Source organism: Staurois parvus, unplaced genomic scaffold, assembly GCF_062004578.1.
Source record: "Staurois parvus isolate SC_StPar_1 unplaced genomic scaffold, SC_StPar_1.0 ptg000165l, whole genome shotgun sequence".
In the NCBI taxonomy this organism is placed as follows: Eukaryota; Metazoa; Chordata; class Amphibia; order Anura; family Ranidae; genus Staurois; species Staurois parvus.
This window is the reverse complement of record NW_028317961.1, coordinates 19,454,760-19,481,794: the sequence shown is the minus strand read 5'-3', so window position 1 is coordinate 19,481,794 and position 27,035 is coordinate 19,454,760. Positions and strand designations below refer to the sequence as shown.

The 27,035-nt window shown below is 41.6% G+C and overlaps 1 protein-coding gene across 1 annotated transcript in view; it reads right to left on the bottom strand.

Annotated features, from left to right (window-relative positions):
* Positions 1–236: 236 nt before the first annotated feature.
* Positions 237–27,035, bottom strand: part of SYTL3 (synaptotagmin like 3) — an 85,801-nt gene continuing 59,002 nt past the window's right edge. The window contains exons 10-16 of the mRNA XM_089676283.1: positions 23,579–23,757; positions 19,201–19,303; positions 17,003–17,173; positions 5,283–5,388; positions 5,096–5,201; positions 1,583–1,779; positions 237–368 (exon numbers count right to left, since the gene is read on the bottom strand). Coding sequence (XP_089532409.1) covers positions 238–368; positions 1,583–1,779; positions 5,096–5,201; positions 5,283–5,388; positions 17,003–17,173; positions 19,201–19,303; positions 23,579–23,757 — 993 coding nt within the window. The 3' untranslated portion in view covers position 237. The remainder of the gene's footprint in view (positions 369–1,582; positions 1,780–5,095; positions 5,202–5,282; positions 5,389–17,002; positions 17,174–19,200; positions 19,304–23,578; positions 23,758–27,035) is intronic.

The window sequence follows — 27,035 nt, the reverse complement described above, 5'->3', positions numbered from 1 at the left end:
GCCATGGAGATGATTGGAACACCTGAATCGAATGAATTGGAGGAGTGTCCCAATACTTTTGGCAATATAGTATATATTAGAGAGCACAATCACCAAATACCAGACACTGTGTTCTATTCATGCAAAGGTACACTTGGCTGAGCAGTATGTATTGAGGGGATGTAAGCCACACACCGAGAAGGAATTGAGGAACAGTTAGATGATAGGTAATTATGGAAGATATTATCCAGATGACATTTAGAAGCAAAAAGACCCTTTATTGTGATATAGTACAAGAGAATCTTCTACCCATGTGTTGGGTGTGCTGAGCAGTTGCTTCCATAATAACTGGGCAGATTGGTGGTAGACTGATGCACTGGCTTCATCACCTGTGGAGCAAAAAGATACAAGATGTTAATCTAAATTGGGCGACTGGGAGTACAAAGTAATTCTCTACCCATAACCAATAAATTGTCAGTCCAGTTACAAAAAATATTATGCTTTGGATTTAGACAGCAGTCTGACCCTCCAGCTTCTTCAGGCGCCCACAGAAATTAACATACTGATGCCATCCAGTCAGATCAAGCATGGATCTTTATTTTCATGGGTGAAACTGAGAACAGCCAACACCTGTGCTCACTGTTCACAAAATTAGTGATTAATGGGGTTGGGCCTTTTAACTGTTGTTTTCCCTGCTGGGGATGACTAACTGCATTTCCAATTCTATCCACCATAGACATAAACATGCATTCTTAAATAGTCTAAGAGCATATGCGAATGGGAAAAATATTTTGAAAGAAAGGATCTGTTGATGGTTGCTTGTGTCTCCATATAAATTTAACATCCTTCGGGCAAAGCATAGGATCCGGGCCTTGTGACTTTACTGCTGGTATTTTATGTGCAGGAAGGTGGGTGCTCAAGGTAGAGTACTTCAATACAGGAGAGGTGAGTATGTAAACAAGGGTGTCACGACCTGATTCACCTGCTGGTGGCACTGTGCTTCCCTGTGCAGAAAGCTGCAGTTGTAGTTTCCACCAGCAGGTGTCCCCCAGCAGTCAGCCCCCAGCAGTCAGCAGGTTCCAGCAATCAACTCCACCTGGCCACACCTGCTGGGAGGGCACTTAAGTTCCACCTCTGCTATTGCTCCTTGCGTCAATGTTTTAGCTGCTCCTGCCTTGTAACCTGTTTGTCGTGCTGCTGCCAGACTCTATTGCCATTAACTCTTGATCCTGCTCTGTACCCAGTACCTTGCTGCCTTGCTCCTTTCCCAGTTTTGTTTCCCCCCCTTCCTATCTGCTCTACTAGTTTTCCCTTGACATTTACATATGGGAGAGTAAAGCTGCATTCAAGCTTGCACTCTTGCTTTTAGCTTTTCCAAAAGCAGAACTTATCTGGTAAGTTTAAAAACTTTTAAGCTTCCCAGATCACTTTTTCTTGTATTCCTACTTTAAAGTGGGTTAGTCCACATTTAGGCATGTCAATTCCATCAATTGTTTCAAAAGATTAGTATAAGCAAGAAGCCCGCTTGGGGCATAATGCTATAATAAGGCACAATGTAAGGTGAGAGGATGGTATTTATCGGTATTTGTCTGTTTCCTCTTACCGATGCTCAAACTGGTCCCACCCACAAAGTGCTCATTCAGACCCTGGTCCCAAACAGTAAGATCTAGTCGTGACTTCTTCAGATCGTCTTGATTCATAAGGTTATAAATGATGGTGTGATTCCACTCAGGACAGGTTTGTCTTCTTAGCACTGGGGTCCTTTGCTTTAATTCATGTTTGTTTGGCAGGATGAGACAGCTTACATGTAAAAAAAAAGAAAAAAATATTATTACATTTTTATAATATATATACAGTGTGTGTATACATTCAAGAAAATCATTATTTGTTCCCCTGCAGATATTTTGTAAGTTTGCCCACTTACAAAGAAATGAAGGATCTATAATTTTTTATCATAGGTGCATTTTAAATGATAGAGACAGAATATTAACTGCTTCCCCTCCGCCCTATAGCAGAAATACTGCTACAGGGTGGCAGAGCTGCTCATATATACGTGATTTGCATTTCTGGGTACAGGGCACGCGCCGCCCTTCCCGCGCTGCCATTGGCGGCTACGGATGTCAATCACCAGGTCCCAGCGATCGCTGAGTAACACTGACAGGGAGGGACCTGTGTGTAAACAACACAAGTCTCTCTCCTGCCAGCAATAATATGCTGCTATGAGAAATACACAGCAGCATGTTTTCCTAGTAAAACACACACAGCACACAGGTAACCCCCAGATGTTAACCCCTTCCTGCCCAGTGTCATTACTACAGTGTCAGTGCTTTTTAATAGCAGTGATCCCTGTATTAGTGTCAGTGGAATGTCAGTGGCAGTTAGTCAGTTCCCACCCAGTGTCCGAATGCCTGACCTAGTCCCGCAGTCCCGCTATAAGTCACTGATCGCCACCATCACTAGTATAAAAAATAAATAAATAAATACAAATTCCAGTATATATACCGCCATTTGTAGAGGCTATCACTATCACGTAAACCAATTAATTTACACGTATTGGGATTTTTTTTTTAGCAAAGACATGTAGCAGAATACATTTTGGCCCAAATTTATGATTAAATTTGATTTTTTTATTTTTTTTATTGGATATGTTTTATAGCAAAAAGTCAAAAATTTTGGGTTTTTTTCTCAAAATTGTCAGTCTTTTTTTGTTTATTGGGCAAAAAATAAACCCCACACAGGTAATCAAATACCACCGATAGAAAGGTCTATTTGTGGGAAAAAAGGCCATAAATTTAATTTACATGACTGTGTATTTGTCAACGTTACGCAGTACCGTATCACAAAAAATGGCCTAGTCAGGAAGGGGGGGGGTAAATCCTCTGGAGGGCAAGTGGTTAAATACCACTAAAAGAAAGCTCTATTTGTGTGAAAAAAATGACAAATTGAGTTGCAGTTCAGTGAGTAAAATAAGTATTTGATCCCCAAGCAAAACATGACTTAATACTTGGTGGAGAAACCCTTGTTGGCAAGCACAGAGGTAAGACATTTCTCGTAGTTGGTTACCAGGTTTGTACACATATCAAGAGGGATTTTGATCCACTCTTCTTTACAGATCTTCTCTAAATCCTTAAGGTTTCTTGCCTGTCGCATGGCAACTCAAAGTTTCAGCTCATTCCATAAATTTCCTATAGGTTTAAAATCTGGAAATTGGCTAGGCTCCATGACCTTAATGTGCTTCTTCTTTAGCCACTCCTTTGTTACCTTGGCAGTTAATTTTGGGTCATTGTCATGCTGGAAGAACCATCGACGACCCATCCTCCGTGTTCTGGCTGAGGGAAGAAAGTTCTCATCCAAGATTTTACAATACATGGCCATGTTCATTGGCCCCTCAATGCAGAAAAGTCGGCCTTTACCTTTAACAGAAAAACAGTAACAAAGCATAATGTTTCCACCTCCATGCTTGATTGTAGGGATGGTTTTCTTAGGGTCATAGTCAGCATTTTTCTTCCTCCAAACACGGAGAGTCAAAGAGCTCAGTTTTGGTGTCATCTGACCACAGCACTTTCTCCCAATCCTTATCTGAATCATTCAAATGTTCATTGGCAAACTTCAGATGGGCCTGTACATGTGCCTTCTTGAGGAGGGGGGGCGTTGCAGGCACTGCAGGATTTCAGTTCATGGTGGCGTATTGTGTTACCAATGATTTGTTTGGCGGCTGTGATCCAAACTGCCTTGAGATCATTCACAAGCTCCTCCCATGTAGTTCTGGGCTGATCCCTCACTTTTCTCATCCTTACCCCATGAGGAGAAATCTTGCATGGAGAGCGATTGATGGTTATTTTGTATTTCTTCCATTTGTGAATAATTGCTCCAACAGTTGTCTCCTTCTTACCAAGCTTCTTGCTGATGGTCTTGTAGCCCAGGGCATGAAATTTCCCCTCGCCTGCTCGCCAATGGCGAGTGGAAATTATGGTGGGGGCGAGTGTGTCCCCCAGGGCAGGGCGTATCTACCGTGAGGCACCGCTCCCCGGGAAGAAGGGACCTTTTGGGCAGCAGCGGACAGAGCCATGCAGGGCCGCCAGCAGAGGGTCGCACTGGTACCCTTGCAGTGGCCCGGACAGCAGGAGAATCGATGCGGGGGAGGGCAGTTGCAGAGCGATGCTCCTGTACCTCTCCCTCCAGCAGCTGACGAGCCGGGGCAAAGGGACAGCCTGGAGCAGGGAGAGGAGAAGTGTTGGAGAGGAATAAGCCTGGAGCAGGTGAGCTGTGCTGTGTTCTGTGGGATCTCCCTGCCTCCCTCCTTACGCTGACGGATCACATAAGGCTGCAAACCCCCCCCCCCCCCTTCCTGCTGCCCAGAGATCAGCAGCCTCAGATGTGAGAAAGGAAGTAAGAGAGAGAGAGGGAAGAGAGAGGGGAAAGATGTGTATTTCTGTGTATGTACATGTATCTATGTGTATGCGTGTCTGTACGTGCCTGTGTGTGTATACATGTGTCTGTATGTATGTACATGTGTCTCTGTGCGTGTGTGTACATGATTCTGTGTGTGTATGTACATGTCTGTGTCTCTGTGTGTGTTTGTTGGTGGCGAATAACTCTAAGGCCTGGCTAGTAGCTTGGGACTTGAAATTTTAAGCCCTGTTGTAGCCTATTCCAGCATTGTGCAGGTCTACAATCTTTTCCCTGACGTCCTTTGACAGCTCTTTTGTCTTGCCCATGGTGGTGCCCAAGAAAGAGATTCTGTGGACAGGTGTCTTTATACACATAACAAGTAGTTGTTAGGAGCACCTTCTTACATTGACAGGACTAATCTGTGTACCACATGGTAGGGAATCGATTACATATTTTTCTCTCTGAACTGCAACCCAATTTATAATATTTTGTATTGTGTTTTTTCTGGATTTTTGGTTGATATTCTGTCTCTATCATGTAAAATACACCTATGATAAAAATTATAGACCGCTCATTTCTTTATAAGTGGACAAAGTTACAAAATCTGCAAGGGATCAAATAATTATTTGAGAGAGAGAGAGAGAGAGAGAGAGAGAGGTATCTTATGTTAAAAAAAGTTGTTTTGATAAATACAAAACAATAGTAAAATGTTTGGTGGACTCACCTTTTTACAAATGGACTTAAAGTTCCATCTGGCCGTGATGGCAAATTCTTGGCATTTCTTATTACAAGATGAAGCTGGATCACTCCCAAATGTTTACCTTCCACACCTGTATAAGGAAAACCATTACAACAAGACATCATAGTATAGATGATGACTAAAACCTCAGGCTCCAACATACTGTACATACCATGTGATGAATACTGGAAAGTTGTGGGAATTGGGGGTATTTCAAGTCTGATTCTCAAATGCAGCTCTCCATGATATTGTACTGTGCACTCGTCATGCTTCTGTGGCTAGACAAAAACATTAAATTAGAATTCCAGTCAAACCCTAGCTAATAAGTAACCATCATTTTAAGTGACAGTTTCTACTATTAGTTATTATTATTCCAATAGATGTGCCATATAGAAATAGTGTATGTTACCAGTCTTAAAGTGTAGGTAAAGGCAAAACTTTTTATTTTAGTTTTAGACCCCCTGCAAAATTGTTATTGCTACTTTGTTCCCGCTTGTTATATTAATCCATCTATTAGTCCAGCTACTGGTAGAAACAGGTTTATCATGAAAGCAAGAGGAGAGGGTTAAACTTTCAGTGAGAACAACTGTCTGAGTGGAGTGTGGGGCCCTTGTGGGGCTGTTAGTATGGCAAATTTAATTTGTGCTCAACTTTGGTTGTAAGGTTTTTGGGGGTTTTTTGTATTTACAACATCCATTCCAGCCTATAACTATATTTTTCTCTTGCAACTCCTAAAGGATAAGTTCACTTTTTCGGGCAGAATTTCACTTTTCATAATAAATAGAAGTGTTTTCCAGTACCATTTCTGGCCCAACCATCCCAATGTGCTTTTCTCTCACTTATCTCATCAACAGGATGTTTAATTTTTTGTAAATTTTGGTGAGATTTTGAAAGGCTTTTCAGATAGCACAATCTTCTGTAGATGATCTCTCAGCGTTCATTTCCTGTAGGCCATCTCCCAGAAGCCTTCACTTCCTTGTTGCATCACAGAAGAGGGAATGATAGAGTGTGTTTACCACTCTGGACCATATGTCCCTCATTACAGTCCTACTTTCCTCCCATCAGCTATGTAGTACAAGGGCCTGTCTGATTTGGTACAAATTGAATAGATTGTTCAGGTGTGTTCTCCTATTACATACAGGTGAAACTCGAAAAATTAGAACATCGTGCAAAAGTTCATTTATTTCAGTAGTGCAACTTAAAAGGTGAAACTAATATATGAGATAGACTCATTACATGCTAAGCAAGACAGTTCAAGCCGTGATTTGTCATAATTGTGATGATTATGGCTTACAGCTGTAACGCTATTTGTACAATCTTTGTGGCTACTGGGGTATGATGGCACCTCCTGTATAGTATTTAGGAGCAGAATCCTTATAATCTGTGTGATCAGGACACGATCTCTAATAAGCGCTAGTGCCTCCAATTAATTGGGGCTTGTGGATAACAAGTGAAATCCCAACTGAGAAATGTATCATCTACAGACAGTAATCCACACAGCAGTGTATATGAAAGTCCATGTATTGAAGAAATAACATTCAGTGAACCATCCAACATAAAGTATCTTCAAAACAGGAACATTAAGGCATTAACAGTCTTTTCTGCATGTCTCAGTGAGGGGAGGCTGCAACATTTACAGTCTGAGTTCTCTTTCTCTCCAGGAAATCCACACTTCCCTCTTTTTTCACAAGTCTCTCCCTGATGACCTCATCCTCAGTGCCCAGAGAGCATAGCAGCCATATTGGAAAAGGGCAAAACAAACACTGCATAATAGAAGTATACACTGGAAAATGGGCAAAGAAATTATCACATCACTACATTCTCCCCCTGCTGAAAATCCTTCCGACCCATCAAGGATATACACATAAAACAACAACAAAATATAGCAAGTTAACATTGTTGTCGCCTTCTGCAGACCACTTCTCCAGAAGAAATCTATTACAGAGATTAGCTGCAAAGAAAACATGGTTAGTAACAAATAGGCATCATGCTAACCAGACTAGAATGGGCTGTAATCATGTCCATCAGAACATGAGGTTGTACAGCATAGTCCTGTACAGCATAGCAGGGTCTTCCCAAGGTGTCATAAGTAAACATTGGTGGAGGTCGTCGAACACAATCTCCTCTCCTCAGCCCTCAGGCATTAGTCCAGATAAATCTGGGACTGCACTAGTGGGAAAACTTGGTGCTCCAATCATGCCTGGAACTGTAGGCACAAAGGTTTGAGCTGTTGATTCAAAAGCAGGAGTAGTTGGGTTCAGACCTCCCCTGTGAGGAAGGCTCCCATTAGTAATAGGTAAAGGAGCCTGTACAGGAGACTCTGGTGGAGATGTAAACCAGTCATTGTCATCACACTGTTCTCCACTGTCTGCACAAGGCACATCATTAGAATCTGTAGCAATATCAGGCTGTGGCTCCTCATCCTCAGTAGCAACTTGTGGTACTGGAAGCAAGTGATTCCTATGCCAGGCTTTGATCCGACACTCAGGTCCTCGAATCCGGTAGACTGGAATTCTAGGCAGTTTTTTTATAACTTCAAACAACTCATTTCTCCAGTGATCAGCTAACTTATGTTTGGCTGAGGGTCCCAAATTGCGAAGAAACACTTTATCACCAGGTTGCAAGTCTTTGTAACGAACTTTGGCATCAAAGCGTCTTTTATTGGCAGCATTTATTTTTGCAGAATTTTCCTCAGCCATTCAATAGGCCTCTTGTAAACTATGTTTGAGTCGTGCCACATACTGGTACTGATTTCTATGTTCCACTCCATCAGTAGACACATGCAACTGAATGTCAATAGGCAGACGGGCTTCTCTCCCAAACATGAGAAAATAAGGAGAGAAACCAGTTGATTCATGTCTGGTACAATTCTAGGCATGTACAATAGCTCCAACATGTCGACTCCAGGTTTGTTTAGCACCATTAGGGAGGGTACCCAACATATTCAACAAGGTATGATTGAAACACTCAGGGAGAGCATCACCCTCTGGATGATAAGGTGTGGTTCGGCTCTTGTCGATGTTAAGCAATGTTAACAGCTCTTTAATTAGGCGACTTTCAAAGTCCCATCCCTGGTCAGAGTGAAGTCGATTTGGCAGTCCATAATGAACAAAAACTTCTCCCACAACACTTTGGCCACAGTTACTGCTTTTTGATCTTTGGTGGGATAAGCTTGAGCATATCGAGTGTAGTGATCAGTCACAATCAAAACATTTCCCACACCACTGCTGTCATTATCAATAGACAAAAAGTCCATGCACACTAAATCCATTGGACCAGAACTTTTCAACTGTTCCATAGGAGCAGCTCGAGTAGGCAGCGTTTTCCGTTGCACACATCTCACACAACGGCGGCAATAGTCCACAACAGCTTCCCTCATTCGTGGCCAAAAGAAACAGTCTCAGATTAATCCATATCCAAAACAGATTTTCTTTAGCCTTGAGGGAGCACTAGCTGTCTCCTTCCAGGATGATCATGGAACAAATGTACCCTATACAAAAGTCCATTGATTATTTTGAGTTCATCCCATTCCTTAAGATAGTAGGTGCTCTGCTCAGGAAGGGTTTTTCTCATGTAATTAGGATCTTTGCGGAAATCAGACTCCCTAACATGTCTGATTACTGGATCCCTCATTTGTAGCAGAATCATATCTTTCTTTTGCAGCTGGATGTTTTCTGGTACCCCTAGAGCAGTGGGGCAGCAATACATGTCTGGGATACACTCTTCACCAGCTCCCAATGAGTTAATAACTCGTAAGTCAGAGAAAACAATATTGTCTCCTTGTACAGCAGCTGTAGCACAGTAGGCAGCCACAGCAGGCCCAGGTACTTCCTCCCATTCACTTTCTTCTAAGTTCATTGGCAATCCAGGAAGCCTGCAGAGAGCATCAGCCCTAATATTTTTGGGTCCTCACTTGTACTTGAGAGTGAATTGGTAATTAGATAAGGCAGCAAGCCACCTATGACCAGTGGCATCCAGCTTGGCTGTAGTCAAAACATAAGTGAGGGGGTTATTGTCAGTTCTCACCTCAAACTGAGCCCCATACAAGTAATCATGAAGTTTTTCAACAATAGCCCACTTCAGGGAAAGAAATTCCAGTTTGTGAACAGGATAATGCTTTTCTGCTGGGCTTGGACTGCGACTGATATAAGCAACAGGCCTTAGACCTCCTGGGTACTCCTGATGGAGGACTCCTCCTAACCCATCGTAGCTGGCATCTACATGCAGAACGTATGGCTTTTGTGGGTCTACATAAGCAACACTGGTGCTTCTGTAAGGCTTTTCTTAAGCTGTAGAAAAGCTTCCTGACAAGCAGAAGTCCACCTCTCACTGAAAGGAGTTTTGCTGGTTGTGTCAATGCCAGGTGTTTCTTTAAGCAAGTCATTAAGAGGCCAAGCAGTCTTGGAATAGTCTCTTATGAAGTGGCGATAATAACCACAAAACCCCAAGAACGACCTCAGTTCTGTCAGATTTGTGGGACGGGGCCAGGTTACCAAATCCTCCACTTTAGCAGGATCAGTTGCTACCCCTTCTGCAGATACGATGTGGCCCACAAAGTTTACTGAAGAACGGGCAAACTTACATTTGTCCAGGGAGAGTTTCAGACCTTCTTTCCTCAAACGATCAAGCACTTTAAACAGTCTCTGATCATGCTCCTCCAGAGTGGAGCCAAAAACAATTATGTCATCTAGGTAGACAATACATTGAGTGGGACAAAGGTCTCCCAGTGTCCGATCCATTAGACCAGTGTTTCTCAACTCCAGTCCTCATGGACCCCCAACAGATCATGTTTTCAGGATTTCCATTATTTTGCACAGGTGATTTGATCAGTTTCACTGCCTTAGTAATTACCACAGCTGTTTCATCTGAGGGAAATCCTGAAAACATGACCTGTTGGGGGTCCATGAGGACTGGAGTTGAGAAACACTGCATTAGACGCTGGAAAGTTGCAGGTGCACCACTAATTGCCTGAGGCATTCTATCAAACTGGAAAAACCCCAGGGGGCAAATAAAAGCTGTCTTTTCTTGATCTTCCTCACTCATTGATACTTGATAATACCCGGATCTTAAGTCCATTACTGTGAACCATTTACTGCCTTGCAGGGCATCAAGAGCTTCTTCAATGCGAGGTAGCGTGTATTGATCTGGGACCATTCGCCGATTTAGAGTCCGGTAATCAACACATATTCGCACTCCACCATTTTTCTTTCTGACCACCACTATTGGGGATGCATACGGGCTTTTAGACTTAACAATGATGTTTTGATCTTTCATTTTGTGCAAGCATTCTCATCCAGATCTTTAGGAGGTATGCGCCTGCATCTTTCCCTAAAGGGGGTGCTATCTGTTAGGCGAATACTGTGTTGAATACTTTTAGCACACCCGACATCCATGCCATCAGTAGAGAAAACATCATTGTATTCCATTAGCTGCTCTTCTAGTACTTGTTTGTGCTCTACAGGACTATCAGCATCATTAAGGTGAAAGTCTAATTTGGTTTCTTTTTCCTCAAGCTTGGCAGGGTAAGAGCTAATGGTTTCCACTGGGTAACAATAGGCTACCTCCTGCCACGCTGGTATTATAACTGGGTATGTGGCAACATTCCGAACAGTAACAACATCCATTATTGGACATTTTAAACGATAGTCTTTCCTTTCTAGTACTATCTCCCAGCCATTCTTTGCAGCCTCTTTCGGATCGGTCTCTAGCAGGAAAAAACTACCATTTGCAGCCGGAAAAATTTCCACATAAACCCGCAACACTCTCACTCCCCTGGCTGGAAGCTCTATGGGATGCCATGGATTTCCCACACATCCTCCAGGAAGATCAGGAGCAAATGTTTGGCAGATATTTTGAAGTTCGGGAGCAATAGGCAGTGAAGGTAGAGGAGTACCCTGTTGTGGCTGAAGAAACCTAATGAAAGCAGCCTCAACGGCTTCAACATTGGAACCCACAATCCTAGGAGCATACTCACTACCCCCTGGTGGAAAGCTCACATAGGCAATGACTTTAAGTGGGGGATCCTCATCAGCTGTCACACCAGGAATGCGAAGCTCAACTTCCAGACAACCATCCATAAAAACAGGATTTTCTCCCACAGCATAAACAGACATAGTGTCCATAGGTTTCAAAGGGAGGTGGCTTAAGTGTAGCTGATAGAAGGGTCTGTAGATAATAGTCGGCTGAGAGCCAGTGTCAAACAGAGCAGTAGTGGGTATATCATTAACAAACAAATTGAAAGTACATCTGCGGCCTACTCCAAGCAGTTTAGTGAACATTTGTTTTCTTGATTTTCCCTGTTTTCTTTTATACATTTGTCCAGCTTTACTATGAATTTCAGAACTATCAGCAAGCTGTGGACACTGACGAACTGTGTCGCCTGCTTGTCCACAGCGGAAACATTTAATGTGGAAGAGAGGCTTATCACTGGAGGTTTTATCAGCAGATAGAGCTCTAGGCTGTGGAAGTCTACCAATTTCTTTGTTTTTAGCAACAGTCTCATTTTTGTGCTCACCCAAAGAACTCTGATGAACTTTGCTTTTAGAAGGGGTACCAAAAAGGATATCAGCCTCCTGTTTCTTTACTTCAGTCATAGTTTCAGTAAAAGTAAAGTTTCTCTCTCTCAAAACAACTCCTAGGACCGGTGACATTGAGTGATGCGGCAGTAACCCCTTTATAATTTTGAGCAGTCCTTACTTTATCAATATCTGTAGGAGAGATGACCTTTTTAGTGAGCAATCTTCCTAGAAGCACTTCTAGCCTCCTCACAAACACAGAAACATTCTCTCCCTCTTTATGCTTTGTCTGTTTAACTGCTTGCCTACAGGGCACTTATACCCCCTTCCTGCCCAGGCCAATTTCCAGCTCTCAGCGCTGTCACACTTTGAATGACAATTGCACGGTCATGCAACACTGTACCCGTATGAAATTTTTAACATTTTTTTGTGACAGAGCTTTATTTTGGTGGTATTTAATCACCTTTGGGTTTTTTATTTTTTCTTAAATCAAAAACCGCAGAAAATTTTGAACAAAAAAAAACTTTTTTTCTTCGTTTTTGTTGTAAAATTTTGTAAATAAGTGATTTTTCTCCTTCACTGATGTGCGTTATTGAGGCTGCAGTGATGGGCACTGATAGGCTGCACTGATGGGCACTGATAGGTGACACTGATGGGCACTGATGAGGAAGCACTGGTAGGTGGCACTATTGGGCATTGACAGGCATCACTGATTGGCACTGAAAAGCAGCACTGATATATGATACTGGAAGACGGCACTGACTGGCACTGTTAGGCGACACTGACTGGCACTGTTAGGCGGCACTGACGGGCACTGATAGGCGGCACTGATTGGTAGCACTGATAGATGGCACTGATGGGTGACTGTGAAAGGCAGCTCAGATGGGCACTGATATGTGGCATTGATGTGCATTGGTAGGCACTGATATGTGGCAGTGATGTGGCACTGATGGGCACTGTCACTTGGCACTGTTCAGCACTGACAGCTGGCACTGATGGACACTTACAGGTGGCACTTCTGAGGCCACACTGATCATCAGGGCACACTGATCATCAGTGCCCTGATGATCAGTGTACATGTCCCCTCCGCGGAATGCCGATTACCGGCTCTCCTCTCCTCTTGAGCTGTCAGCGTGACAGCTCGTGAGGAGAGAAATGCCAATAACCGGCATTTCCCTGTTTACATGTGATCAGCTGTGATTGGACACAGCTGATCACATGACCGAGTCGACATCTTCGGCTCTTTCTGTAGATCGTGCTCCCTGAGCCGCGCATGCGCGGTGAGAATGGCAGGACGTCATATGACGTCCTCCCAGAACGAGAGAACCACCTTGCGCCTGTCATTGGACTATATGGCGGGCGGGACGTGGTTAAAATCAGCAAGCATCTGATCCGGGTCACAGTGCAGTCCTTAAGCATCTGTCAAAATATCAATATATTCTTGAGCACTGGTACTCACATGTGTGTCCTTGTAAACTCTAACAATAATGGATGCTGGTGGTCTTAAGCTTTCCATGATGCTCTGTTTTTTCTTTTCCTCTGAGCAGGTCCATTCCTCTATCACTTGTTGAGCAAAATCTTTTCACACTTCAAAGCTTTCTTCACCAGCAGGGACAGGTAGCACTCCTGAAAAAGCCTTCAATTTGCGGTAAGAATCAGCATGTAAATTCTGAGCAATGACTTCAGTGACTTTTAGCAGCAGATGCTCAATATTTGTTTCATGCTTAGTGGCTGTAGCAGGCAACATTCCAGTCTCTCCTGATGAAGCCGTTGTATTCAATGGTTCACACTTTACAGGCAGGGCTGGAAACGTTTGCCTTACTGGAGGTGAAATCACTGGAAATACTACAGCACAACCAATTGCTTCAGCCCCCTTTGGATTAATGCAAAAGGGCCCTTTAACTGGATTTAAATCCACCTCACTGAGACAGAGATAATGTGTATATAGTTCAAAACTCTCATCTTCTTCTCTTTTATCCACAAGAGTGGCATACTGCAAGGTTTCATTTGCTTTTAGTGCCCCCTGCATTCTGTGGGATCTCACAGTGATAGGCATATATGAAATGGCAAATGTCCTTTTAGTTGGCAGTCCCTCTTCTAGGGCCCACTGCCTCACAGCTTCTGTTGATAACAGTGACATGGTCTTTCCTAAATGTCCTGATCCAAGATAAATCTCAGCAGTGCCTCCAAATGTAACACTATTTGTACAATCTTTGCGGCTACTGAGGTATGATGGTGCCTCCTGTATAGTATTTAGGAGCAGAATCCTTATAATCTGTGTGATCAGGACAAGATCTCTAACAAGCGCTAGTGCCTCCACTCAATTGGGGCTTGTGGATAACAAGTGAAATCCCAACTGAGAAATGTATCATCCACAGACAGTAATCCACACAGCAGTGTATATGAAAGTCCATGTATTGAAGGAATAACATTCAGTGAACCATCCAACATAGAGTATCTTCCAAACAGGAATATTAACAGTCTTTTCTGCATGTCTCAGTGAGGCTGCAACACTTACAGTCTGAGTTCTCTCTCCAGGAAATCCACACTTCCCTCTTTTTTCACAAGTCTCTCCCTGATGACCTCATCCTCAGAGCCCAGAGAGCATAGCAGCTATATTGGAAAAGGGCAAAACAAACACTGCATAATAGAAGCATACACTGGAAAATGGGCAAAGAAATGATCACATCACTACACAGCTCATGAAAACCCCAAATCCGCAATCTCAGAAAATTAGAATATTGTGAAAAGGTGCAATATTCTAGGCTCAAAGTGTCCCACTCTAATCAGATAATTAAGCCATAACACCTGCAAAGGGTTCCTGAGCCTTTAAATGGTCTCTCAGTCTGGTTCAGTAGGAATCACAATCATGGGAAAGACTGCTGACCTGACAGTTGTGCAGAAAACCATCAGTGACACCCTCCATAAGGAGGGAAAGCCTCAAAAGGTAATTGCAAAAGAAGTTGGATGTTCCCAAAGTGCTGTATCAAAGCACATTAATAGAACGTTATGTGGAAGGGAAAAGTGTGGAAGAAAAAGGTGCACAAGCAGCAGGGATGACCGCAGCCTGGAGAGGATTGTCAAAAAAAGGCCATTCAAAAGTGTTGGGGACTTTCACAAGGAGTGGACTGAGGCTGGAGTCAGTGCATCAAGAGCCACCACACACAGACGGATCCTGGACATGGGCTTCAAATGTCGTATTCCTCTTGTCAAGCCGCTCTTGAAAAACAAACGTCAGAAGCGTCTTACCTAGGCTAAAGAAAAACAGGCCTGGTCTATTGCTCAGTGGTCCAAAGTCCTCTTTTCTGATGAGAGCAACTTTTGCATCTCATTTGGAAACCAAGGACCCAGAGTATGGAGGAAGAATGGAGAGGCACACACTGCAAGATGCTTGAAGTCCAGTGAGACGTTTCCACAGTCTGTGTTGATTTGAGGAGTCATGTCATCTGCTGGTGTTGGTCCACTGTGCTTCATTAAGTCCAGGGTCAACGCAGCCGTCTACCAGGAGATTTTGGAGCACTTCATGCTTCCTTCCGCAGACGAGCTTTATGGAGATGCTGACTTCATTTTCCAGCAGGACTTGGCACCTGCCCACACTGCCAAAAGCACCAAAACCTGCTTCAATGACCGTGGGATTACTGTGCTTGATTGGCCAGCAAACTCGCCTGACCTGAACCCCATACAGAATCTATGGGGCATTGCCAAGAGAAAGATGAGAGACATGAGACCAAACAATGCAGAAGAGCTGAAGGCCGCTATTGAAGCATCCTGGTCTTCCATAACACCTCAGCAGTGCCACAGGCTGATAGCTTCCATGCCACGCCACATTGAGGCAGTAATTGCTGCAAAAGGGGCCCAAACCAAGTACTGAGTACATATGCATGCGTATACTTTTCAGAGGTCCGATATTGTTCTATGTACAATCCTTGTTTTATTGATTACATGTAATATTCAAATTTTCTGAGATTGTGGATTTGGGGTTTTCATGAGCTGTAAGCCATAATCATCACAATTATGACAAATCACGCTTGAACTATTGTGCTTTGCATGTAATGAGTCTATCTCATATATTAATTTCACCTTTTAAGTTGCATAACTGAAATAAATGAACTTTTGCACAATATTTTTTCGAGTTTCACCTGTAGTTCTGTTAAATCTAATGGAAATTGTACAGAGATTGTATAACCAGATTGCATAGTGTATTGCCATCTTTATACATACATTTGCACATAGGAGGGAGTGGATAGAGACACTCAGTTGTTAGGCCCATTCACAGTGAAGCCTGCCTGAAGGGACGCTGTGGTAGCCAGGCAAATGCACAAGGGGAGAGATTCTGGGGATGCTGTGGAAAAAAATAGTTGATGGGTGACCGGTGCGTATTAATGAGGTCAGTGCAGGATGTTTGAACTAATAAGATCAGCTGGTAATCTGCTTTCGGGGTCCTACTGGCTTCTCTGTCTACATTCCAGGAACTGAAAAAGCTTTCTAAGAAATTTGCCAAGGGCTAAAATAAGGCCATGCTCTCCAGATTAAAGAGAGCTTGAATATTTTTTGCAACTGAGGTATGTTAATGGTATATTGGTGCATAGGGGAGCTGGATTTTATTAAAAGAAAAATTTTTTTAACTTAGTCTTTAAGAATTATGTCGGGAACGTCATTTAATCAATTAAAGAAGCTGGCATTTTTAAAATTGGATTATCAAGTTTTTACCTGGTCATTAATTCATTTTCAGTTTTTCATTATTTAATCATATTTGATAAACAACATTTTTAACTATTTAATTTACAGTACTTTTTATTTTTTTTTATAAAAATAAAGATTATATTAGTCTTAGACACATATCTGATTCTAATTGTTTTTTAAATGTTTGCAAATGTAATGCAAATCTTTCTTTGTTATCCTATATGACTAAAATATGATGAAGACAGCTTCAGATTACATTCTTCCTATAAAATACTTACCTTAATGTAGACACAAACCTATTTACATTGTACTAAAATTTAGTAAAAGCTATGACATGTTGATGTAGTAAATGTTTCCAATTTTTTAAAATCCTCAGAATTCAATAAAAGAATATCTTGTGATCCTGTTATGAAGGTCCTTGTTCAGACTCCTTGTTAGGTCCTTGTTATGGGGTGACAACTGTCTTCCATTTGTGCTCTTGTGCTGTCACCCTGTCCCATATGCCCCTTATGAAAAGTACAAGGGGCCGTGCCAATACAAATCACTAATGAATGGTCCACTATTATCACCATCAGAAACAAGTGCAGAGTAACAATATTCAGCAGACACTCAAACAGGTGCATGTAGAAATGGGAATGTATTCTCCTCTGCTAACATATCATCATATATGAAGTGATTTACATTTGCCTTATACCTTTGCTTTAAGCTGATACCAGTGAAAGGATAATGTAGAGTTTTCCTCAAAGTCCCATAATTCCAGAGGTATTGTCACTTCTCCTAGGAAGACTTTTCTCTTCAGTGTACTTGCATGCCACACTGACACATGAAGAGTCCTTGTCTCCAGTTGGGAGCGGTCAATGGTGTACTGGGAAAGAATATAACAATAAGCAAAGGAAAGCCTATAAAGTTAGTCCATCATCAATAGTACATCTGTTTTTTACTGGCAAGGCCTTTCATACATCTGTATGTTCATACTTTCTACCACAATTAATCACTTTTAGAGTGTACGTAAACCCTTACAATGAACATCTCTTATTTGTTCCCTTATGGTCTATTAGTTATACAACCAATAGTTATATAACCTAAGTTATGGAGTTGAGGAGATGGGGAGGTTATCTGTAGTCATAACACACTTCCTGTACAGTGCATGAGAGTTGTCATCCAAGGAGAGGAAGTGTATTACCAGCATGAATACCAGGTTAAAATAAAGCAACGAAGCCTGAAAAAAGAAAACAAATGCAGATATCATATCTAGGTACTGGTAAACTACAATATTTTACATTTTCATTCTTCGGTTATCATACATGATCCTGTATCAATGATTGAATATGTTAGGTGTAAATTCATTCTGCAAGTTTGATAATGTATATGTTTGTATATAAATAAGACTGTGCAGTGCTCTAACAATGAAAAAATAATATCCTCAATCCTCTACCTATATAAAAATCAATATACATACATATGCAACTTATACATTATCTTAGTACATAAATAACCATCTAATAACTTGCTTGATCAAAATAGTCCACTTTCCAAACACCATTCAAAGTGCATTTACAGTTTTATCACAAAACATCAAATGGATACATTTCCACCAAAACAGCGATTCATAACATTCCTATGTTCTTGTAAGCCAGTCCACATAATATGAGTGTACTTAATATTATCTTCACATTATGCACACCACCACCTCTTCCTGGGATCACCACCACCTCTTGCTGTAATTGCCGCCACTTGTGCATAATCCTAATGGGATACATGGACCCCTGAGTTAAGTCAGTTCAGAATGCAACACACCAGGCAGGGTTGCTCTGTGATGTCATCATGCTAGTGGGAAGAGGGCCCTGTATCCTGTCAGGAGAATGCTAGGCTAAGATTGACACAGTGAGAGTACTGTATGGTACAGAATGCAATGTGATTCAGAGAAAAGTACTTTGTTTTAACATGTCATGTGAATGAGTTTTTAATAGAATTTCAGTAAACGTTTGTTGTATGGAGAACATTGTATGGTTCCTCTTTTTACACTGAGGAATAAATAAGCACTAAGCTGGTCTGTGCCCAGGGGCGTATTTGCCGCGAGGTAAACAAGGCATTTGACTAGGGCAGCACTTTTCAGGGGGGCGGCAGCGCCGCCCCCCCCTTTCCCATGGAGGGGACACTTTTGTGGGAAAGGGACAGGGGCTGCTGTGTCTTACCTGTGTCCGCGACTCCGTGTCCCACGTCGATCCGGTCCACAAGACGCTGCTGGAGGAGGGGTGCAGAGGGTGTCCGTCCAGTGTCTTCATATTCCTGGATCTTGATCGCGATGTGGGTGGGATGACAAGCCGCCCCTCGAATCTGGCCACACCCCTGGGATCACTGGGCAGCCTATGGCAGCCTGCCCCTCCCTCTGCAAGCTCCGCCTCCTCACCGGTGATTGGTCGCCAGATCTGTCACTAATGACACTAAGGATGGGGCACCATCATTTGTGTCAGTGGGAGGAATAGTGTCCCATCATTAGTGTCAGTGTGAGGAATAGTGCCCCAGCATTAGTGTCAGTGGGAGGAATCGTGCCCCAGCATTAGTGTCAGTGGGAGGAATCGTGCCCCATGATTGGTGTCAGTGGGATGAATAGCGCACCATCGTTGTCATTAGGCGGAGCACTAATACGAAGAGGTGGAGCCTAAAGAGGAAGGGGTGGAGTTTTCAGATAAAAGGATGGGGAAAATTTAGATTGCTGGGGGGGGGCCCGATTTTAGCCTTGCCTAGGGCAGCACAAATCCAAAATGTGGACAAAAATACACAAATGTGTGTGCCTGTGAAAGTTATAGCTAGTGAATGTGGTAAATATCAATTTAGCTCCTTTAGGTATAGCAATCAGATTACATGCACAATACCATCCTATAATATTACCTTTAAACTTTCATTGAATATTGGGTCCACTGTATTCCTTTTAGCACTTGTCTTCATTTTACTAGCAGAAGATCTATCTGGAAGTAAGTATGTCTTCACATACCTTAAAAAAAGACACTTGAGTTGTACAGGGAAATCTGTAAAATAAATAGTGGGTGTTGTTTACTAAAACTGGAGAGTACAAAATCTGGAGCAACTCTGCACAGAAACCAATCAGCTTCCAACTTCAGCTTGTTTGATTAAAGCAATAAAACCTTGAAGCGGATTGGTTTCTGTGCAGAGTTGCTCCATTTGGCTCCATGAGCAGGGCCCTCATATTCCTTCTGTACTGAAATGTATTGTAATTGTACTGTCTCCATTATATTGTAAAGCACTGCGCAAACTGTTGGTGCTATATAAATCCTGTATAATAATAATAATTTTGCACTCTTCAGTTTTAATAAATAACCCCCAGTGATTTTTCCACATACCAAAGCATAGTAAATACAATACTGAAGCCCACAATACCATAATGTGACAGTCATATGGTGTAATACCATGCACTTTCTTCTATACTAATTAATGTACAATACCCATCATTTCTTGAGCTGATGGGTGGATTGGCAACTTTGTATATGCATGATACCACTAAATAGTCAGTATGGTTAATTGGAAAAACTCCAAAATACTGTTAAAAGGAGGTATCCAGAAAGTATAACTGGAAAATCATTACACCCAAGGTTCCTAAACACTTGCAAGCAAATCTACCATCCACAAAAAATGTATATTAAAAGCAAAGTAGCTCTTGGGTATTACAGATCAGTGGCAAATGTAACCTCCTCCCCAACCCTCATAAAAATAAAAAAAAAACACATTATATAACATATGATATCTAAAACTGGTCACATGATTGGGCTGCCTTTCCAACTTTTTTCTTTAACAGAACTTTCTTACAGTTTTGTTGCGCTCTACTTGCTTCAGAGACCAAAGCCAGGGGAGCCTATAGCACATTTGTAAATCACATCCCTTTGCTTAATAAACATGCATGTTGGTTTTTTTGTTAAGAGCAGCAGTATGGCCAGCTCAGGGGTTGGAGGAACCGTTAAGATAGAAGTAGATCAGTGCTGCCAACCATAGTGTAGTAAATAAATACAGATTTATTAAATAACAAGCAGCAGTAATATACTTATGAAAGCTTGTGGAGCAAAGCAAGAACACAGTGACTACTGCTATGGATTTTTTATTTAATAAATATATCTATATGCACAAAATTGCCAAAAATATTGGGAAACCCCTCCAAAACATTGGATTCAGGTGTTCCAATCACCTCCATGACCACAGGTGTATAAAATCAAGCACCTAGGCATGCAAGACTGCTTCTACAAACATTTGTGAAATAATAGGTCGATCTCAGGAGCTCAGTGAATTCATCCATGGTACTGTGATAGGTTGCCACCTGTGCAATAAGTCCATCCGTGAAATTTCCTTGCTACTAAATATTCCACGGTCAACTGTTAGTGGTATTATAACAAAATGGAAGCAACTGGGAACAACAGCAACTCAGCCACGAAGTGGTAGGCCACGTAAAATGACAGCAGAGTCAGCGCATGCTGAAGCGCACAGTGTGCAGAAGTCACCAACTGTCTGCAGAATCAATGGCTAAAGACCTCCAAACTTCGTGTGACCTTCAGATTAGCGCAACAACAGTGCATAAAGAGCTTCATAGAATGGGTTTCCATGGCTGAGCAGCTGCATCCAAGCCTTACTTCACCAAGTGCAATGCAAAGCATCAGATGCAGTGGCGTAAAGCACGCCGTCACTGGACTCTAGAGCAGTGGAGTCATGTTCTCTGGAGTGATGAATCACACTTCTCTGTCTGGCAATCCAATGGACGTGTCTGGGTTTGGCAGTTTCCAGGAGAACGGTACTTGCCTGACTGTTTGTGCCAAATGTAAAGTTTGGTGGAGGGGGGATTATGTTTTACTGGGGTTGACTTGGCCCCGTAGTTCCCCCAAGACATTATGGACAATTTCATGCTCCCAACTTTGTGGGAGCAGTTTGGGGATGGCTCATAAATTAGGTATGAATTTGAGCCGAGACTGCGAGTGAGGCCAGACATCAGTGCCTGACTTCACAAATGCGCTTCTGGAAGAATGGTCAAACATTCCCATAGACACACTACTAAACCTTGTGGACAGCCTTCCCAGAAGAGGTGAAGCTGTTAAAGCTGCAAAAGGTGGGCCATATAATATTGAACCCTACAGACTAAGACTGGGATGGCATTAAAGTTCATATGCGTGTAAAGGCAGGAATCCTAATGCTTTTGGCAATATAGTGTATTTATAAACTACACTATGGCTGGCTTCGCTGTTCTCCCCCACATTTATCTTAGCAAGCTTAGCAAATGTACTTTCCTCCTGCAGAAAAGTGCTGACGTAATTCTTCCAGACTGCAACTCTAAACCTAGGCATAGTCACTTGCCTGTTTTTAATGATAAAGGCAGAGATTTCTCTTTTTCCACTGTTGCCATACATTTTGACTCATCATGATTTTTTTTAATGCAGACATGTAAAATTACTAACTGGACAGCTTTAAGCCCCTTCATCATTTGTAAAAGTATATTTTTATTATTTATATCTGAAGAAGTGATTGTGGTCTAAAACCGTGCATGGTAATGTTTTCTTTATCGGAAAGGGTAAGTGTGAATTTCTGAGCTCACCATAAAATATTTGAAAGTTAATAGTCTGGCAAAAAACACAAACAAAATACATACATGGGAGATATATTCCCTTTGAAAGGGTTTGTATTCTATCCATTCTGTCCTAAGATTTATACAACCCATAACATTTAAATTGGTTCTAAAGACAGAAGGTTTTTTTACCCTAATGCATTCTATGAAATAAGGTAAAAAAAAGTCTGGGTGTAGCTCCTCCCTCAACCCCCCCTTATACTTTCTTGAGCCCCATCTCGATCCAGTTATGTGCATGAGAGCCACGGATGTCCTAAGTCTCTCTTTCCTCATTGACTCACACAGCAGAAGGAGCCATTAGCTCCTGCTGCTGTCAGTCGCAGACAGTGACCCAATGAGGAAAGAGTAGGGGGGCGGGGCTGAGCTTCATTCAGTGTATGTGAATGGACAATGTCCATTTACAGGAGCGAGGCTCAGGAGCGAGCCTGATCAAGTGCCCCATAACAAAAGACTTGCTATTGGGGGCACGCAGCAGGGGGTAGGAGCCAGGACTGCTGGCGACGGACCCAAAAAGAGGATCTGGGCTGCTCTGTGCAAAGCCATTTCACACAGAGCAGGAGAGTATAACATGTTTGTTATTTTGGTTTTTTAATTAAAACCTTTAGAATCACTTTAAATGGCACATAGTGTCATTCAACCACTTTCTGTGAGCTAAGGCAGTTAATAACAGACCCCAGGGGAGCTTGGGCTCACAATAGAAATGGTGCTCACACATCACAATGGGAGTGCTGTTCTATCCAGGAATGAGGGCCAGTGATGCTGGAGAAGATAAAGTAGACTCACCTCATCTCATGATAGGCTAGATCTGAGATATGTATACTGAAAATTTTTGCTAAGGTGAAGGGAGCAGGGAGATGGGTAAAAAAGCTAGATTTTATTTTAGGATTATAGGAAATAGAGAGGTCTAATACCTGCCCCAAGACTGTGACTGGACAGTTGAAGAGCAGCAGCTGACTTTGAGCTCAATCCTTCGCTAATTATGATCTCTTTCCTGTCAGCAAGTTCCTTGTAAGCATATATATATTCCACACCTGATTAACCTTACGTACAGTATGTCCTTCCCTCTCCCAGTCTGAGTGATGCAGTACAGGGGATTATACTTATCTAATGTAATACCATTTTAGTATAAAAATGCTCTACTGTGCTATGTTTTGGTTCATACAGGGGATCTCTGGTTCCTCCTCACCATAACCTCTGGTTTATACTTCCTTGTTGGGTCCTAGGCTCTAGTCCATGGTTTATACACTGTACTGATGATGATTAAAAAAAAACCTGAAAAAGCTAGCTGTGTGTTGTTTGAAATAAATTTACTGAATTATTTTAGGCTATATCTGTACTATACACCAGTTGTCTATTAGGGCAAAAAGGAATGAGTTGCATGATCCTGTCAACTATCCTAAAATGAAAAATAATCCCCTTATTTTTGGAACATGCCATGAAATGAGACATGTTGGTTCAGTGAAGGGCGTTTTGGTTGCTTTTAGCCATTCTCACTAGAACCTTCTGGGTTATGTTGGGTTATGAAAATATATATGTTTATTTTTAACACATAACTTCATTAATCTGTGTCTTTTTGTATCCGCCTGGACTTCAGCGTTAAAGCGAAATTTTACCATGTACATGTCTTAATTCTGACATTACAGGTCTTACGGGTTACACTTCTTTTTCTTCTCTTCTCCATATGTCAGGTTCTTACATCCTTTGATAGAAATTTCTAGAGATGACGTCTTCATTGTATATTTGATAGCAAATTCAATTTCTCCACTGACATTACCATTGTCAATGCTTCCCCCATCAGTACAAATACTGCTGATGCTGCTCATGCTAGACTAAAAATAAAAGGGAACATTAGTATGCATAATATATGAAAATATCACTCATTGGGTTGCAGTCCAGTTTACTGGACACTGTACAGACCTATAGAGGTACCCTTCTAAAGTAATGGACACTGAGATATAAGCTGAATTGACAAGGAAATCTAATGACTTGGACAAATGCACTGCAGTTGTACCTCAAAGATGATAATAATTAACTTTTCATAAGAAATTCATAATGAATAAAGATATTTTGAGATATTAGTTCTTGGCACAGGATTTTTCAAACTGAGAAACAATGAGCAAGTGATAATTGAAGCTTTCTTAAATATCCCTAACACTAAAACACACCTAGGCAATTAAAATTCCACACTTCACAGGAAACCCCTCCCTCCTCCAACATAACCCCTACCACCATCTGACTGGAACCATTTTGTTTTTAAATTCTAATCTAAAAGCACCAAATACTCACCTAAATCTAACATGCTGGGTCGAAAGACTTCAATCTTCTGGAGTGAAGAGTGTGAAGGTCCTTCATCTGGTGTCCACATCACTGCATAGGTGCTATAGGCATTCTCTGTAGGCTATCCAGTGGTGGCTTTGCACAGAGCTTGGAACTGTAGTGATGTGATAATGTCACCAGAAGGAGACCAGTCTGTACACTTTAGACTGCAGTTTTGGATCACAGTTCTCCCTTTTTAGTTCAAGTTTTTATTATTATTTATTGTTATGATTATTATTAAACTGCAGGCTGCAGTTTTGGATCACAGTTCCCCACACCTAGAAGAGGTACCAGCAAGGGACATGGGGATTATAGGGGTTTTTGGAAATATTGTGACTGGGTGAGGAGGGGGGGGGGCACATGGGCTTTAACTTTACCCCAGCTGGAACCTAATCACTAACATGCTGGGTCGAGATACTTAGATCTTCTGGCGTGCAGAGTGTGAAGGTCCTTCTTCTGGTGTCCACATCACTGCATGGGTGCTATTGGCATTTTCTATAGGCTATCCAGTGGTGGCTCTGCACAGGCCTCGAAACTGTAGTGACATGATAATGTCATCCGAAGGAGACCAGTCTCTACACTGCAGACTGCAGTTTTGGATCACAGTTCTCCCTTTTTAGTTCAAGTTTTTATTATTATTTATTGTTATGATTTTTATTATTTTATTATTATGATTTTTTTTCTCACATTTGAATGCAGATAATTAATCATTGACCATTGAACCCTGCAATGTTATAGTTCACTCCAACTCCTGCTAGTCACTTTTGTTAGACAGCTTAGTCTTTTTGTAAATGCGTGGACACATTACTGCCTGGGTGTTATGGCAGAATTGTAATTTGAACAATATTACTAATATAATTAAAATAAGTAAGTTTGGTTTAATATGACCTGGGCTCTATTTGAACACTGATTAAGCTTTACTTGCGTTATTGCTAATTATATCCATTTAAGGTAATGTTTGTGTAAATTAACAGTTACAGATTTAGTACTAGGTCTTAATTGCTGAAATATGGGCAGAGAATGTAGAGCATTACATGAATGCGTGCATATTAATATGTGTTAATGACATATTGAGGCAGAAAAGAGAGAAAGTTCACACTAGCTTTGTTAGGAGGTGTTAGACAGGCATTTGAGAAACATTTTTAACACTCCTCAAATGCCTATGAAAATTCTACACATGGCAGAACACAGTGCTGTTCACACTGAAGCATTAGTGTCATGGTAAAATTGATGAGTCAGGAGGAGTTGAAGCCTCCCATTCAAGTCCATGGTGATGCTCCTCAAATGCCTGGCAGGCATTTGCGGAGCGTTAATACCATTAAACTTCAGGGCATTTGGGGAGCATTTGAAGAGCATTAAAAAACTTCCAAAAGCTTGTCTAACGCTTGTCAAATGCTATAGGGGCATTTGGCAAGAGTTAGAAATTAGTCAAGTGTGAACGAGCCCTTAAGGAGTTGAAAATCTTCATTCAAAATTGTGTTAAGACTGAATTACTAAATTAAGTTAAAAGCAAATACTTGTTCAATTAAATACTGAGTCATGTGCAGATGCTTTTCATACAAATGAACAACTGAAGTGAATATTCACACAATATTTGAGAAAAAGTTCTCACCTCCTTTAGTAATTCAGCCCAATGATCTCAGAATTTTAAGATACTGTAAAATTTAAAGATAAAAAATTAAGGCTTATTTACTAGCGAATTTGAAAATATTTGCACAATACATTGTGTGAACAATAACTTCAATTATCCAATAATTTGGAGATTACATAAGTAAAGAATGGTTTTCTCTTCACACGATTGTATACCGAAGTGAATCTTCACACAGTGCATTGTGTGTACATTCTCAAATCCTTAGTTCAATTTCTGTATTTCAGAATTATCAATGTTTTTTCTCAGTGCTCTTCTGTAAAGGCAATTTTTTTGTTGGATACAGTAAAGAAGGGAAAGTTTATACTGTGATTAAATACCCCCACTGGGGAGATTCATTCCACTAATTGTTTTGGTGACTACTGTTATAAAATAGAAAGTTAGGGTAAGGGGTATCCTCCAATGGAGACACTTGTTCCTGTGATAACACTTTACATTTGTAATTATGTTCACTTTGGAGAAATGTTTTCTCATTTCTTGTTGTGTCTCTAAAATGATGGAAAAACCCCCCAGTTGGACATGGCCAGCAAAAAATAACTTGATAGGATATGACCCTTATTTAATCCATAAAAAAAAAAAAAAAAAGCTTTGGCTTTACATGCATTGTAACCAGCACCCAAACTTCCCGCAGCATTTTTAACAGACAGAACATGGAAAATTTACTGACAACCTAAAAAAATGACAGAACTCCTATTAAAAACTAAAACAAATTATATTTAAACAGTATAAACACAATATGGAGACACTGATGTCTCTAGTGTGCTACTAGGGTAGTGTAGGTGAATTTATTGTGTATAACGCATTGTAACTGTGTCTGTAATTAGGACGGGTTAGTGCAGGTCAGGCTTAATGGCTTAACAGGTTGGGAGTCTATCACCTCCACCTGGTTCTGGAGGACCATGGAACCTTCCAGTAGCCAGTGGACAGAAGGGGTGGAGACCTAATCTGCATGTTTATGGGAGTCTAACCAATCCCTGATTTGAAGGCTCTGGTAGAGTGGTGAGACTAACCCATAAACATGGAGGAGTCAGGCTGGCAGGGGAGTCGGGTGGAAGATGGATTGCTGAGAAGACTGTCGGTGGCCTGGGAGGGTCCCCAAGGTCTAGGTCCAGGCCACCCTTGGGCTGACTCAGGAAGATCCAT